The sequence below is a fragment of the Alosa alosa genome, chromosome 7 (assembly GCF_017589495.1).
Source record: "Alosa alosa isolate M-15738 ecotype Scorff River chromosome 7, AALO_Geno_1.1, whole genome shotgun sequence".
NCBI lineage: Eukaryota > Metazoa > Chordata > Actinopteri > Clupeiformes > Clupeidae > Alosa > Alosa alosa.
In genome coordinates, this window is record NC_063195.1 from 19,057,247 (window position 1) to 19,074,881 (window position 17,635).

The 17,635-nt window shown below is 41.5% G+C and overlaps 1 protein-coding gene across 1 annotated transcript; it reads right to left on the reverse strand.

The window, feature by feature from the left end:
- Positions 1–3,822: 3,822 nt before the first annotated feature.
- LOC125297681 lies at positions 3,823–17,149 on the reverse strand. Its single transcript, XM_048248119.1, has 11 exons — positions 17,024–17,149; positions 12,518–12,610; positions 9,413–9,437; positions 8,922–8,970; positions 8,583–8,708; positions 7,950–8,146; positions 7,186–7,289; positions 6,725–6,837; positions 6,055–6,312; positions 4,299–4,373; positions 3,823–4,037 (listed from the first exon to the last, which is right to left on the reverse strand). The coding sequence occupies exons 2-11, from the start codon at positions 12,567–12,569 to the stop codon at positions 3,921–3,923; spliced, it is 1,116 nt and encodes a 371-aa protein (XP_048104076.1). The 5' UTR covers positions 12,570–12,610; positions 17,024–17,149; the 3' UTR covers positions 3,823–3,920.
- Between the last annotated feature and the right edge of the window lie 486 nt (positions 17,150–17,635).

Consider the following 17,635-nt stretch of genomic DNA (forward strand, 5'->3'; position numbering starts at 1 on the left):
TATAACAGTGCGACAGTATTATGGATTATCATGCATCAAAAACATTGTTCTCTATTAAAACTTGTGTTGGGATTATCTCACTGTGAGACTAGAGTTACAGTGTAAATGCATGTGAACGAGCGACTGTCATGTAGCCTTTAAATACCGTATGTCGGTCTATTGTGTCATATTTGCTAAAAATAGCAGAACAAACCGAGCGACACAAAGAAAATAGAAATTAAGCATATGACAAAACTCCTGCTCAAAACAATGCACCACATCGCGTTGCACAGTACTGTGTCACGTTGCGTTCAGTTAGGACAAATTAAAACAATGCAAGTAAACTGGTTTTGTCAGTAATGGTCGCTGTCATCACATGCAGTTAGGACACGGTGTAATTATGTGTGTTATGAAACATAAATAAACGATTACTTATGGAAGCTTAAAAAAAGATATTGACGTAAACTGTACTTTTTGTGGGAATCATATTTATTCACATTTATTTTGGTTATGCCCTTATACTAAACTACATTGGAATAAACTGTCATGGTACATAGCTGATTTTACTTACCCTGAGTTCACCTTGTATTGGGAAAATGTATTGTAAATCTATTTCTGGGTAGTTCCAGCGTTATGGATGTGACAATTGCACTCATATTGGTAAACAAAATGCCTTAAGAGTGGGGGCAAAATTAGTATCAGTGAATTAATTTGCATAACTTTTAATGTAACCTCTGTCCTCTGAATACTGAGTGAACGGCAGGCTGAACAGATCTGCAACAGAAGGAGGTTGCTATGTTGACTCCAGCTGCAAAGTCAGCCATCTTCACCAGCTAACACGATAATCCAGTTACTGTACAACAACAGTATGACAGTTACAGGAAGATAATCGCTCAGATTTTCGTTATTAGGCCACTTGAAAATAGGCTATGGCTAGGCTAATCACTGGAGGTATTTTAATATTATGTTTGTTTTGCTAATGGTTAAGCAAGGCCTCCCTGTGGTTTTAATCAACCTAATAATCTTTGAAATGTCAATTGTAAACACTAAGGTGAAATGCGTTGAAATTGATATGCCCCAGAACAGACATTTTATCGGCTTTGAGGTATAATAAAGTCTCCAGTCTTGTAAATTCACATTATGTAACATCCATAACGTCACATCCATAACAATTTGTTTGAACCTTGGGTCCATTTATCCACTTTTTAAATATGTATAATATTACCATGTGAAAAATGTTGTTTCTGTATGGTTGCACACCATATTTATGATGTAAAAAGAGTGTATTTCTCCATCAAATTCAATCAGATCAGTTACAAACAATAAAATATAGACCTAAATGAAGATTTTAACAACAGTTCTATTTGCGTATGTACAACTTTTTTTTCCATGGTAAGGATGACCTTTGCATGGAATTGCCCTTCTTTCTTTCTTTTTATTATAATTATTTTGTATATCTCCCCTGGCATAGTTGACAGTTGACCTGTATTGTACACAAAATGCTGTATACTTGTGTGCTCAATAAAAAAAGTGTTATGAAACATAATTCAATGTGGAGGTGTGTATAGTTAGTATTAAGTTATGAACGTACAGTGCTTGGTAGGTTTCACAACTGAATCCTTTGGCACTGAGGCAGGACAGGTACTCTGGGGTGAGTGAGGGCAACAGAGGCCGCAGCTTGATCTGGAACCACAGCCTAATGAAGGACACGTCATGGAGGTTGTCCTGCGTCAGGGGACCGGAGATGATCTGGTCGAGGATTCCGAAGAATGGAGAGTCAGGGGAGCTGAAGTTCTGAAATGTAAACAATGAGATTGAGAATCAGTTAAAGTACCGCAATGGTAAGGAACATCTTTCATCCAACATGAATTCCAAGTGAGGTAGATGACAAATGAAGGAACAGTAATGGAGGAGCCGGGAGAAGTGACATTGACAGCCTAGAAAGCAGAAGCACTAAGCACTACTATGAAGCAGAAGCACTAAGCACTACTATGAAGCAGAAGCACTAAGCACTAATAAGAAGCAGAAGCACTAAGCACTACTATGAAGCAGAAGCACTAACCACTACTAAGAAGCAGAAGCACTAAGCACTACTAAGAAGCAGAAGCACTAACCACTACTAAGAAGCAGAAGTACTAAGGGTGGGGGTGAGGGGTTTCATATCACATGGGTGAACAGAGACACAGTATTGAAATCAACCTCAAATGCCGATCTCAATTGTCACTGACAGTCCACAAAACAAATGCTAGGACACAGGAAGTAGAGGAAAAGACACACGTTGAAGGAAGTAAAGGGGACAGGCATCTGTATACAGGACATGGAGGCAGGGACACAATACTGTAGTGAGGAAGTAAACAACGTAGGCATAAGTGAACCGGAAGTAAAGGCTGTTATGATACTGTTGGTCTCTGTTTGTTTGCCTGTCTCTCTTTCTATGTGTTGCAGGGCGGAGTCAGTGCACAGGTGTTGCTAGTCAGCTGCTAGTCAGCTGATCAGGGATCCAGCTATAAAGAGGCTACCTGGCTGGGTTCGGAAAAATCCCTTCTCTCCAGGAGAATCTGCGTTGCCTTTATTTTGAGAATGCATTTTACATTGTACCCTGACCACCATCTTATGGACACTGACTGTAGTTTACGTTTGCCCTACATTATTACTTTAATAAACATTTGTTAACGGTTATCTACGTGTGGTCTCATATGTTAAAATCACCACAAACGAGCCTGGTGGTCTTAACAAGGCAAAGACATAAGTCCACAGAAAGTGCCAGAGGAAGAAGAGGAGAAGAAGCTGTTTGCGCCATACCATTTGGGCGAGTTCCTGGGTGAGTGAGTTGAGGCTGTCGGAGAGCTCCATCACCAGTCTCATCAGCGTCTCCTCTGTCAGACTCAGGTTGGTCTTGGCTGCACAGTGCATGACACGAGCCACCTCCTCCACTGCATCGGTGAGCTACACACACACACACACACACACACACACACACACACACACACACACACACACAAAGAACAATTACAGAACTGTGTCATGACAGGGTTTTCTGAATCAATACACACTACACTATAGACACACACACACACACACACACACACACACACACACAGGTCAAATATAATATATTTACAGTTGACCGAATCCCACAAAATGAAAAAACGTAAAACAACACAGGACTTACAGCACAAGATCTCTCATCAATGGACACACTGCAGATATCAGAATCAGAGTCAGTCTCCTCTGAGTCTGGGTCCAAACCGGTCTGGATGTGGCTGAAGAAACAGTTAAAATCAAGCATGAATATTAATATAAATATCAATAATATAATATAATATAATATAATATAAGATAGATAGATAACTTTAAAGATCCTCAAAAATTCAAGAACTGAAATTTCAAAGGATATCCTTTTCCTGTTCCTGTCCAAGCGAAAACAATCGCTTAGCACCTAGCTTGCTACAGCCAGCAGCTAACATAGCCAGGCAGCTACAGCACTACACTCCGGGGGCATGTCTGTGAGCTCCCATGTACATGCCCCCAGAGTGTAGCGCTGTAGCGGCCTGGCTGTGCTAGCTGCTGGGAGTAGCAACTTGAACTAGGTAAAACCGATTTTTTCGATTTTTCCGACAGTAGCCTACTCGGTGACCTCGAAAAACTGAGATCTATGTGAAAAGTGGCTGATTTCTCCTTTAATACAATATAATATAATCAAAGGTTCAACATGTAAATCTATACTAAATCTATAAAGCCATCTACCAAAGCCATTTCTTGTCAGACAGCAAGGTAAGTTTCAATTAAGACAAATTTAGCTATCCATAAGTTCCTATTGCTTACAACAGGTTGTGGAACACCACAGTGATGTTCTGCGGGATCTCCATCTCGTCTTGGGGCAGGTACCGTCTCAGAACCGGACCACAACATGCTGGAACCAGTCGTTCACGTCCAGCGGGTCAAAGTCCACCTGGTCCGGAGCGGTGCTGTTCTGCTTGTAAGGAGCGGCCAGTTCTGCCAAGGTCCAGTTGAGCATGGCCTGGATGAGAGTGGCACTTCACAGTGGTGAGATAGTGCTGGAGAGGGAACAGGAGAAGAGAAAGACACATACTGTCAGCAGCACTCCTATGGTGGAATATGGCATGATGGAGTTTATACCATATATTATTATATAATTATATATATAGTGCAGTTAACAGGATATTTGCATATATCATTAAAAGACGGTATATTGCATACATTATTTAAATTCATTGACACGTTTAGTCATTACAGCACAGTATAATGCAATGTATCTGACCCATGTGATTTATTTTATGATCAAAACTCTATGTTACCTGATTTGTGAAGGAAACCATGTGCCTGGCAAAGCTTCCCATGGGTGTCAAGACAGACATGAATCCATTTGCCACCTGGTGATAACATACGGAAGAGAAACAAAGTCATGCCAACGACTATACACAATACACAATTGTAGCAATTGTAGCAATACACAATTGTAGCAACCCTGGGTCACTATAGTTTTACAGTATGCAGAATGCTTTATAGAGCCATATAGTGCTACTGTAAAAAATCAAAATGCCACTCCAGGCTATTTCTTGACTGTATTATTAACAGTTCTCTCCAAGTACTTACACACACACACACACACACACACACACACACACACACGCACGCACACACACACACACATGCACACACACACATGCACACACACACACACACACACATGCACACACACATGCACACACACACACACACACACACACACACACATGCACACACACACACACACATGCACACACACACACACACACATTACCACACACACACACACACACATGCACACACACACACACACACACACACACACACACACATGCACACACACACACACACACACACACACACACACATGCACACACACACACACACACATGCACACACACACACACACACACACACAACCCGGACATTTCAGTCACGCCAGCTTATTTTTTGTATGTGGGGAAGGAGACTCGGTTTCACTCTGAACTTTTAAATGAAAAATGAATGTATTGAAATGTTCAAGTTCTCAACAGTATTTCAGACCGTGGCATATTAACAACGTCATGCCTAGCTGTAGGTAAGCCGCGGTCAAGGCGCAGTTGAACAAAGGAATCGCCCCAAACAATAAAAAAAACTCCCTTCAAACCAAACTCAAAATGTTCAATACACAGTTGTTCGTTAACCCACTTTCTTACAATAGCATACATATAAATAGCAGTCAGCTTCAACAACCCTCTATTGAGCTCAGGAACATTAAAGAAATGTAGGCTACCAGTTTTCCGACAACGTCGGTCTTAACATAGGCCGACAACACAAAGTGAATCGTTCTCCTAGAGCATACGATGTCTAATCAAAAGAAAGAAAATGTATGAAACGAAATCAAAAGTCAAAATATCAACTGAAGGAGTCAGGGGTGAAAGAAGTGAGACGTTTGTTGTGTGGGCGCCGCCACGGAAAAGTAGGCTATAGTTTGCTGTAACAAAGAATTTAAATGGGATTGGGGCAGCGGTAGGTATGGAGGGCAGGTGAAAGGGTTTTTGGAGGCTACAAACAGGCTTAGGAAAACCGGTCACAGCAGAAAAAGTTTGGATCAAACCAAGCATCCAGCGCTGTTTGTCCAAGAAAGCTCCAATGTACTCCCTGCTGAATTCTAGGGAAAGGGTGTCGGGGTCCAAAAGCGCTCCCAGGGTTTAGAATAATCCACCAGAGTATCCTAATAGAATCCACACGATCCTTCCCGTTCTCAGTAAACTTCTATCTTGCCGCAACTCATCCGCCATCGGCCCACACTCTCTTCGCCACAGACTTCATACAAATAATGACAGGCCTACCCTCAGGTTCACGTCATCGCGTCACATCCCAACACAAACAGAACCTCTCAACTGCCACCAGTCTACGCCAAAAAAAACCCACCAGTTACTATTTAATTATTATATTATTATCATTTAAATAGGCAGGCATAGCTAACCGCTACAACACACACAAACACATGCACAGACACACACACACACACACACACACACACACACACACACACACACACACCTCTCTGGCTGGGTCCCTGTAAGGGGTGGTATAGTGCTGGGTGTGGTGAGGCCCAGGTGAGGTCGTGTAGTCGCGCGTGTAGCCAGTCGGGTCAGGGCGAGGAGCGGAGGTAGGTGAGGTCGGAGGTCGGGCCGGCAGCAGGGGGTCCAGCAGGCTGTCGAATACCAGGGTGAGGACGCCCTCGTCCAGCCCCACCACCTCCGGCTGCAGGAGCAGCTCCGCCCTCTGCTCTGGAGTCAGCAAGTGGAGCACGTCCAACTACAGGTGTGTGTGTGTGTGTGTGTGTGTGGGAGTGGAGGGTGTGTGTGTGTGTGTGTGTGTGTGTGTGTGTGTGTGTGTGTGTGTGGAGGGGTGTGGAGGGGTGTGTGTGTGTGTGTGTGTTGTGTGTGTGTGTGTGTGTGTGTGTGTGTGTGTGGAGGGGGGTGGTTTTACGTTAGTGGTATGTAGGAGTAGTCAATTCTTAGTTTTATAGTAGAGAAATACTATTTTCACAATGTTTTTATAATTTTCACAATGTTTTTACTGTTGTTTTGTACTCTTGTATGCATATACTGTCCTCCTTAGCAGTATAAGTATTTCACAGTTCTTACACATTTGGATTGCAATGTATTTGTATCACAGTGTATGACTCTGCTAATCCAAGTGTATTGCTCTGGCCTTAACGACTCACCCCACTGAAGACCATGTTGAGCGATGAGAGATCTTTCATGGTTGCCATGACAGAGAATGACCCAAAGTTCTTCATCAGCCAGTCCTCAGTGCCGTTGCTCAGGTGCATGCATCCTGGGAAGTGACATAGAGGACACGCAGGGAAGAGACCACAGGGCAGTAAAGGTCACTAATGGACATTATTTATTCTATCAAACTCATGCATGTGTTATAAGACAGGGTGTTTTTTTTTAAATGTATCATATATTCTTAGATGTTGGACTACAATTTGTGCACGTAAAATGAGTTGTTTGCAGAAGAAAGCAAAGTTGATTTTTTTTTATCATCAATGATGTTTAAACAGTTTTTAATCATTGTATGATTAAATCAGTATGTGTGTGTTTGTGCGTGTGTTTGTGGTGTATCTGTGTGTGTGTGTGTGTGTGTGTGTGTGTGTGTGTGTGTGTGTGTGTGTGTGTTTACCCGCTGTTCTGTTATCAGACAGGAAGGGGTACATGAAAAACATGTAGATCCAGTTCTGCCGTACAGGGTCCATTCCAGAGAAGTGCTCGCTCATCTCACTAACCCTGCAGAGCAAGAACGCGTGTGCAGATAGAAGATGGCAGAGTGATTATCAGATACGGGCGATATTCCTCCACATATCCAAAAATATGTTTGATAAATCTCTTTTGGACATACCGGTATGTAAGTTGTTCAAGTATCACTCAAAACCTCGATCCTATTTGTTTTATTACTTATTAAGCGATGGATAGAACATGCTTGGGACATAGCTACATCTGCCTGAAAACAGGTTACATCCATTTCTTATGCAGAAATGTTCATTGCTCAAGTGTCACTGGTACATTCTTACTACTCTGTTTACTAGGAGGTTATGAATTGGATATGACATGCAATTTCCCATGCACACCAGCAGATGTCACAGCTCTAGGGCTGTTCTGTCAACTCTCTAGGGCTGTCAACACCTTTAGTAAAATTCATACAATTCATAAATTCTGCCTTATATGGTTTATATGGTTCATTTTGTTCATTTTGTTTTTATGGTTCAAAATTAAACTGTATTGTGGAGATACCCCAAATATTAGAGCAATAGGTGAGTAGTTACAGCTACTTTTATAGAGGGTGTTTGCTGGTCATTTATGCTCATACTGAAACAAAGCGATCAAATAAAGAGTCAAACAAGATTTCGGCGAGTGTGTGAAAACAACAACAACAGCAACAACACGTACACAGTGTGGTAGGCCTCGCAGCTGAGGTTCTTGTTGCCGAGGCAACGGAGGAACTGGCGGGAGACGGAGGAGAGGAGGGGCTTCATCTTCACCTCCAGCCACACCTTCAGCACGTCCGCGTCGCTCACCAGGCCCTCGGGGGTCAGCTGGATCCCACCCGACACCTCTAGCGCAGGGCCCTGGCTCAGAGTGGACCTCTGCAGGGGGTAAGAGGGAGCAGACAGGGGTAAGAAGGAGCAGACGGGGGTAAGAGGGAGCAGACGGGGGTAAGAAGGAGCAGACGGGGTAAGACAGGGAGTAAGAGGGAGCAGACAGGGAGTAAGAAGCAGCAGACAGGGGGGTAAGAAGGAGCAGACAGGGGGTAAGAAGGAGCAGACGGGTGGTAAGAGGGAGCAGACGGGTGGTAAGAGGGAGCAGACAGGGGGTAAGAGGGAGCAGACGGGGGTAAGAGGGAGCAGACAGGGGTAAGAGGGAGCAGACGGGGGTAAGAGGGAGCAGACGGGGGGTAAGAGGGAGCAGTTTATATAAGTCAGTGTTTTGTAAATGTGTAGGACAAAGCCCAAATACAGAGTGTAATAGATAGATAGATAGATAGATAGATAGATAGATAGATAGATAGATAGACAGACTTACCATGAAAGAGTAGACATCCAGTGCAGCATCCATTAGGTTCACAAGGTTCTGGACGTGGTGGGGTCCAGCAAGAGGCCCAGACGGAACCCCTGCACACTGCAGGAACTTGGAGGTGGACTCGGAACCCTGAGGGGGAGCACAGAGGAACGTCAACGAGAGATCCTGGTCAACAATGTGTGATATCTGGCTGATCTGTTATTCAGTTATTCATAGTAACTGTGCTTCTGTTTTATTGTTACATTATATACCGGTATTACATTTATAATATAAACACACTCAAGGAGTGGTGGATGCACAGGCAAGGTGGCTGACATATTTTCCAGATTACATCAAACTCACATGGCCACATTGCTGCTGTGCAAGGCTGCCGCTGGCGTTGCAGGTGTCACTGTGTGTGTGTGTGAGAGAGAGAGAGAGAGAGAGTGTGTGTGAGAGAGAGTGGAATTAGTGAAGTGATGCATAAACATGCATTTCATGGTGGAGAGCCTTTCAACAAAGACCAAGAAGACTAAATGAGGGCAAAAATAATAATCAATCAAATAAATGCAATTAGAATGTCATGATGTGATTTGCCTTGAGGTGGCAAACCTTTGGCAAACATCAGTATCCCTTAGAGGTTCTAACCAAAGAGAAAGCCATCTAACACAGACCATGGCATGGTCTGTATATAATGAGGAGAATGAGGAGAATATGCCATGATAGGACATATGTATAGTCTTTCATATGTATAGAACTTTCAACTTTCTACCCTTTATACTCAGTCAGAAACACATTTTACACTTGCATGTATATTAATTATAAGATATTTCTGAGTGACTAAAATTACTTACTTTTGTGCTTCTACCCATGAAACACCTTCAAAGGAGAAAGGAGAAGTTTTTTCAGTAATATGCATGTATAATGTACTTACAGTATGTATTGCAGTAGATAGTAGGACAATTGTCATGAAATAATCAATAGATGCTGTGTACTACATTATTTTTTATATTTATTTAACTTTACTAATTTACAGACTCCATGGTACATGTTCCATGGTGAAATGTCATGGAACAATGACTCTCAGGAACGTCAGCCCCCTGGATAACACAATAGGGTGCACATGCATTGCACATGCATTAGGGTGCACAACTTTAAAATGTTTATTATTGGCCAAACAATGTATTCAGTGTCGGAGTGAACATGTAAAGAGCAGAATATAACAGAACATGCTAACGCTCCACCGGAAATAAATTAGCTAGCTTATTAGATTAAGAGCCTTTCGTGCATAAGGCCTATTATACCAGTGAAAAAGTTTGCATCCCCTTGCATAATGTTCTGTAATACTGTGTATTTATCCTTGTCCAGTCTCTTGTGTACCCTCTGATCAGCTTTTGATCCCTCTCAGTGTTTAGTTCTCCCTGGCATATTTGAAGAGTTTGGTTCCAGAACGCTATATCTCCATTTCTAAAGACATTAAAAACTCATGCTATTTAATTGTGTATTTCAGGTAATATCAGTCAAATTGCATATGTGTTGTTTTCATTGAGTAAAAATGAACCTAATAGCAATACCCAATAACAGTTCTACTGAAATTACTTGAAAAAAAATGTAAAAAAAAATCATTAAAATGGTGGATATAGTGTTTCGTAACTCTTCATTTGTCTGTAATCTACGGAACCGGCTTGCCCTGCTGTATGTATCCATGTATTCACCGTAATCTACTGAACCGGCTTGCCCTGCTGTATGTATCCATGTATTCACCGTAATCTACTGAACCGGCTTGCCCTGCTGTATGTATCCATGTATTCACCGTAATCTACTGAACCGCTTGCCCTGCTGTATGTATCCATGTATTCACCGTAATCTACTGAACCGCTTGCCCTGCTGTATGTATCCATGTATTCACCGTAATCTACTGAACCGCTTGCCCTGCTGTATGTATCCATGTATTCACCGTAATCTACTGAACCGGCTTGCCCTGCTGTATGTATCCATGTATTCACCGTAATCTACTGAACCGGCTTGCCCTGCTGTATGTATCCATGTATTCACCGTAATCTACTGAACCGGCTTGCCCTGCTGTATGTATCCATGTATTCACCGTAATCTACTGAACCGGCTTGCCCTGCTGTATGTATCCATGTATTCACCGTAATCTACTGAACCGGCTTGCCCTGCTGTATGTATCCATGTATTCACCGTAATCTACTGAACCGGCTTGCCCTGCTGTATGTATCCATGTATTCACCGTAATCTACTGAACCGCTTGCCCTGCTGTATGTATCCATGTATTCACCGTAATCTACTGAACCGCTTGCCCTGCTGTATGTATCCATGTATTCACCGTAATCTACTGAACCGGCTTGCCCTGCTGTATGTATCCATGTATTCACCGTAATCTACTGAACCGGCTTGCCCTGCTGTATGTATCCATGTATTCACCGTAATCTACTGAACCGGCTTGCCCTGCTGTATGTATCCATGTATTCACCGTAATCTACTGAACCGGCTTGCCCTGCTGTATGTATCCATGTATTCACCGTAATCTACTGAACCGGCTTGCCCTGCTGTATGTATCCATGTATTCACCGTAATCTACTGAACCGGCTTGCCCTGCTGTATGTATCCATGTATTCACCGTGACAGTTCTGTTGTATTTATGTCATTTGATGTTGACCAGCATTCAAATTCAGGTTTTGTATATCTCACGTGTACAGTGGCTACACTGTGACATTTTGCATTTCCTCTGTTTTGTTAAATGTGCAAATTATAATCAAATGGTTTGACTTTGATCCAGACAGGATCCAGACATAGGCCCAGAAAGTTGGGCTCAAAGTACACCTGAGAGGGTTCTAAGAGGGTGCACATTCAAGTGTTTTCTGTACTGTTGCTATTTATTTGTTTAGGGCTGTCTATTTGTCTATTGTATTTCTGTATTTGTCTTGCTTCTCTCTGTGCTTGCCTTTTATATTTTGCAATTTTTTTTTTTTTTAGTTTTTAGCCATATCATCTGTGCAGCCTTTGGTGAGTGGAAACTGTTTTAAATGTGCTCTATAAATTAAATTTACTTTACTTACTTACTTACATTCTGCACAAAGACACAGCGGACCCTAGGTTGTATACAAAGCTATTGAACATTTTGTAAATGGGAATGCAAACTTCTGCAATTTTTTTAAACATGTTTTAGCCTTTTATGTTACTTTGATGAAGGAATATAAGTAAAGACTAACCATGTATACATTACCTTTTCAATGACAATAAAAAAAAATCAAATTTCAAAAGAAATTCTTTGTTGTACACCTTTTGTCATTGTAAAGTAGGGGATGCAAACTTTTAGCATAACATTGAATCCATTCTCAAATACAGTATTACATACGTAATACTGATAATGAGCATTTTGTGTGCTCTTAAAGACATGTCGCAGCTACTCGAACATGTTCATGTTATAAACATTTTATACAATCCTTATCTCTAAAATGTAAATGTGCTGGACAGTGAAGTAAATCCACATCACCCATGTTTGGGTTGTATAGGCCTGTGGTGTATTTCATGGTTTAATGGCAAGCCTGGGTTAGTTAACCCAGAGGAAGCAGTAAACCTCCTAATAGCAGAGCCCTATGGCTCCATTCACCTAGTGAAACAAAGCAAGCTGATTCTTTTAGTAGGAGGTTTACCAGCTACTATGAGTTAACTTGCTGATATGTGGTGAGCATAATGGCTGCCCTATCAGTCCAGGTGAGAGCTACACATTGGTGGTGGTCAGTGAGTAAAGTGCTCTGGGGAGCCTTGAAAAGCTTGGTGTTGTTGTTTTTGTTGTTGTTGTTTGACATTAAAGGAGAAGCACTCTCATTAAAGGAAAAGCACATGCTTCAGATACCACCCTTGCCATTTAAAGCCCTCACAATCAAGATCCCAATCAAGACCAAATGGTGGACCTGAGTGCACCTGAGACTCACCTGGACCTGATAAGGCCGAGTAAAGCAGTAGGAACACACAGGGGGCTCTCATTGTGACACGGAAGACCCTCTCATGGGGTCGGAACGATTTCACTGGTCAACAGGAATGCAAACACAAACACAAGAAAAATACAACATGTAAACAAAAACACAGAATGTCACCAAAACACACAAAAAATGTTAGGAGGCCTCAGAAAGTGTCAAAACTCTCCAGCACTGTACAGCGCCATCAGAAAGTATTTCCTTCATTGTCACATTTGAAATTGTTGCAGCCTCATGCTTACATGTTTTAAGTTCACATGAATGGCACCAAGTACAGAGATACCCCGAAGGAAAGACTGATCCATGTGCTTAAGACCCCAGCCCAGGATGAATGTTCACTTAGAACAGGACAATGAACCTAGTACACAACCAACACAACGCAGAGTTGTGTTGTGAATGTATTTGAATAACCAAGCCAGAGCCATGATATGAACTCATTTAAATATTGGTAGAGACATGACATGAAACTGGACATCCACCAACTAGCCCTGACCTGAACCCACTTAAATATCAGTACTGTAGATATGGACAACGTTGCTGTCAACGATGCTTCTACTGAACTAAATGTTCAGAATATTTATGCCAATGTGATACATCAGTTTTTTTCCCTTGATAATACATTAAATGGGCTTAAGACCTCAGCCAAGGCTGAATGCTTACTTTCCATAGGACAATGACCCTAATTACTCAACCGAGACAACACAGAGTTGCCTTAGGGAGAACTCTGAATGGACTTGAATGGCCAAACCAGAGGCCTGACTTGACCCCATTTGAATATCAGCAGAGGGACAGGAGAATGGACAACCAACACATCCAACTGGACATCCTGCATCCTCAATAGAAAAACCTTTAGAGGGCAGAACTCCAAATCCGAATCTCCAAATCCAGGTGTGCCTAAGCTTGTCACGTCAAGCATACACGAAAAGGGTGTAATCGCTACCAACAATGCTTCCACTGACTGAGTAAAGGGTCAAAAAACGTATGCCAATGTAATACTTCAGTTGTTTTCCTTCCTACACTTTTAAAACGAATGTGTTGTCCCTATCTGGACGTGTGTGGATGTGATAAAAAAACAATGCAAGTTGTGTTGTTTTCAACGCAAGTTGTGTTATTTTCATATTGTGTTTTATTGTGTTATTTTCATATTGTGCAACAAATAAAAAAAGGAAACGACACAAACTGTGTTGTCTCAATCTGGACACAGAGATGTATTAAAAACAACGCAAGTTGTATTGTTTTCAACACATTCAAGTGTAACAAAGGTGCAAATATGTCTGCAATATGTTTGTCATTTTTTATCATTATGGGATAACTGAGTTTAGGTTGAAGAAAATTCATTATTAATAGCAATACATATGTGAATTTGTGAAGCTTTTTTACAGCTGCGACCAAAATGATCAAGGCAGAAAAGCCAGAATAATGTATCTTCTACCTTTGGTCCAAAAAAAGAAACAAAACATCAGTGCATATCAAACACCCACAGTGAATGAGTAACAATGAGAAAAGGGCTCCACAAGACAAAAGAATGGATGTGCTTTAGCGAAGAGAAAACATTTCACAGGGAGTACTTTTTTTTTTTTTAAAGTCAAGTCTTTCTTGTTTTTCAAGAAAAGTAGGTGTAGGCCTACTGTATGTGCACATTCAGGTGATTGACTTGTCACCTTTGTCACATAGGCACAGCAGCGTTATAATTAGTGCACAATAAATAACACTGGATGTCTCCTGGGATCTTTCTTTCTGATACCTCGTCAAAACATATTTTGTGTGTGTTCATATGTTGTCTCTGTGTGTGTTTGTGTGTGTGTGTGTGTGTTTGCTTGTTTGTCATTATACCTGTGTGTGTGTGTGTGTGTGTGTGTGTGTGTGTGTGTGTGTGTGTGTGTGTGGGACAGAGGAAGAAAGAGAGAGAGAGAGAGAGAGAGAGAATTCTAGATTTTGTATGCCCACCGCACACAGAGGTACCCCCCACCCCTTCTTATGTGTTTTGTTTTTGTTTACCTTCTATGGCCTTATGTTCTTGTGTGTTATGCTGTATGTAACAATGGTATGTAACAACACTGTTCCCATACAGTCATGCTAATATAAGGCAACATTGAATTTGAATTTTAAAGAGAGATAACATCTGTATGTGTTCCTAAGGAAAATTAGTTGTTTGCCAATGGAAAACTTTGCTAAACTATTCACTGTTTACATGTAACACAAGTGCATATTTGCTTCTCCTTGTACATATATGACATAAAGGGAACTTTTTAACATTTCGCCACCACACTAGGTGTTAACAGGGATGGGCAGCTTTGCTCACAAAACATTGGAAAGAACTCTGATGAAGATGTGACTACATCGAAACGTTAGTCGTATGTTTTGCACCTTGTACTAAATAAATTGAAAATTAAGAAGACATCTGAGCTGCACCGGCGTCCCTCCTTCTCATTGGAAAGAAATGTGTGTGTGTCTGTGTTTGAGTTCTTGTTTGCACAAGGTTTGTTAAATTAAATAGAACACTAAAATCTGTGTGTCTGTGTGTGAGAGAGAAAGTGTGTGTATATGGGGGTTTATATGTCTCTGTGTGTGTATGTGTGTGTGTGTGTATGTGTGTATGTGCAAACATCTGTATGGGTTGTTAGCTGAGCGACGCTACTCAAAGCTTGTGCAAAGCTATTGACTATTTTTATACATGACACAAGAGTGCATACCTGCCTCACCTTATGTCAGGTGATTAACCCTTAGAACCCGATTGACGCAAAGTGCGTCAAAAAAACGCACCCTTTCTTCTCTGTTATATTGCTCCGCGACTGTTCATCACAACGAGATAAAACCTTTATTTTATGACAGAGAAGAACACACCCTTTCTTCTCTGTTATATTGCTCCGCGACTGTTCATCACAACGAGATAAAACCTTTATTTTATGACAGAGAAGAAATGGGGCTTTCCAAAGAGACTACGCACTTGTCTGTACGACCAAGTATGAAAATAAAAACAAATCATGAAATTAAATAAAATGGCATCATATTTACAGTCTATACTTCTCTGCGTTCACCTGCGCACCCATTACTTTCGTTTGAATTACTCGCGAACCCGTGATCGCATAGATATGGCAAGCATATCAGATGAAAGAAGAGAAACAGGGCTATCCATTGGTATCATGGATATCGATCTTTCTGGCTTATAAAAACAGACGAAGTGACTGCAAAATATTAACGTCATGTACACAAACCAACGCTGCACACCCATTACTCTCGTTTGAATTACTCGCGGACCCGTGATCGGATATGTCAGATGAAAGAGGAGACACAGAGCTATCATTTGATGCCAAATACATCCTTCTGGGTTATAAAACAGACGAAGTGACAGCAAAATAATAACTTCATATAGCTGGACTTACCCCACGTTTTTGTCTGTTTTTGTGGCAAAGCATGTTTATAATCCAATGCTATCGTGTGTTTCTCTATGGCAAAACATGTTCATAATCCGGTTTTGAGATCCTAGCAAATTCCTGCATGGCATCCAATTCAAGGCTCACATTGCATCCCAATTTGTTCAACAAAGAAACACCTTTTTTGCCTTTACTTTGTTCATGGCAATGCAGTAAAAAATTGAGAATCATCATGAGTGCATACACCATAGTCACACATGCTAACAGGCAAACTTGGGTCAAGTCAGGTCAGATCAGTTCGTGTCACAGATATGGAGCGCAGAATGGTCATTTTTCATCGCTAAATAAAAAATGGCATTTATTTCCGTAAATCACACGCCACATATTTCTGTAAATTGCTCAGCCCCAGAGTATCCCTCCAACATGGCAATTATATTGCCCGTTTCAGGACAGTCTGCCCTACACACACATGAAATGCATGTAGAGCTATGAGCTTGCTGTGGTGAGATACAGGTCAAAATATAAGATTTTTTATAATATGATGTTTATATTTTAATTCTTTAAAAATCAATGCTAGTACTAATCATGAAATGATGGCAGATCTGGATAGCCTAGACTCTGCTGAAAAAAACAATATATAATATGTGTGTGTGGCACTTACAATGACCAGAATAAATCCTTATGAATAAAGGTAGTGAAAATGCCCTAAAAACAGCTTAGGGTTCTAAGGGTTAAGACTAAGCATAAAGCACATACATTTTCACACAAGCTCAGCGACTAATGAACTCCTGACAGACAGGTTGCCTGGGCTGCTGACCAATAATAACACACGCAATGGGGCCTTAAGGAGCAGATAGAGCAAGTCACCTGCCTGCTGCATTAACAAACAGGTACCAAAGTGTCTTCACACACACACACACACACAGACCACAGAGGAAAAAATCACTGGCTATAAAGCTCTATCATGCACACACACACACATACACACACACTCTCTCTTTTTGGCATAATTAAATAATACATTCTCTAAATAATAAGTTATCAGGTGTGTGTCCTCTAGCTATTGATCTAAAGCACATAAAGGCCATACCTGTTGGAAGCTTGTGTGACAGGAGGAAGAAGTCAGTGCTTAGTCCTGTTGTCTTCACAGACTGTGATAATCTGTCAGAAAACGCACATCAGCAGAGACAACAGCAAGAGGAGGAGGAGGAGGGACACAGAGCATGAGGTGTGAGGGTGTTCAGAGGGTTAAGAGAGAGAGAGAGATGAGGGAGAGAAGAGAGAGAGGAGGGAGGTAGGGAGGGAGAGAGAGAGGGGGGGTAGAGAGGGAGAGAGAGGGAAGGGTAGAGTGAGAGACAGACAGAGAGAGAGAGGGGGAGTTATATGTGCATACTGTGTATGGGGGTAATGTATATGAGTGAGCAGCTGAATGAGGGTCAGGGAGAGAGAGAGTGTGTGTGTGTGTGTGTGAGAGAGAGAGAGAGAGAGAGAGAGAGAGAGAGAGAGAAGAGAGACCCAGCCGGCACACGACCGACCTTCAACGTTGAAATATAGGTGAAATAACGTCAGTTGTTGCGTCAATGTTGAAACAAGGTTGAATCAATGTTTAATGCTAAATGGTTGTAAAAGGGTATGTAGACAAACATTGAAACAACGTTCAATGTTAAATGGTTGTAAAAAGGTCAAGAAAATCAATGTTGAA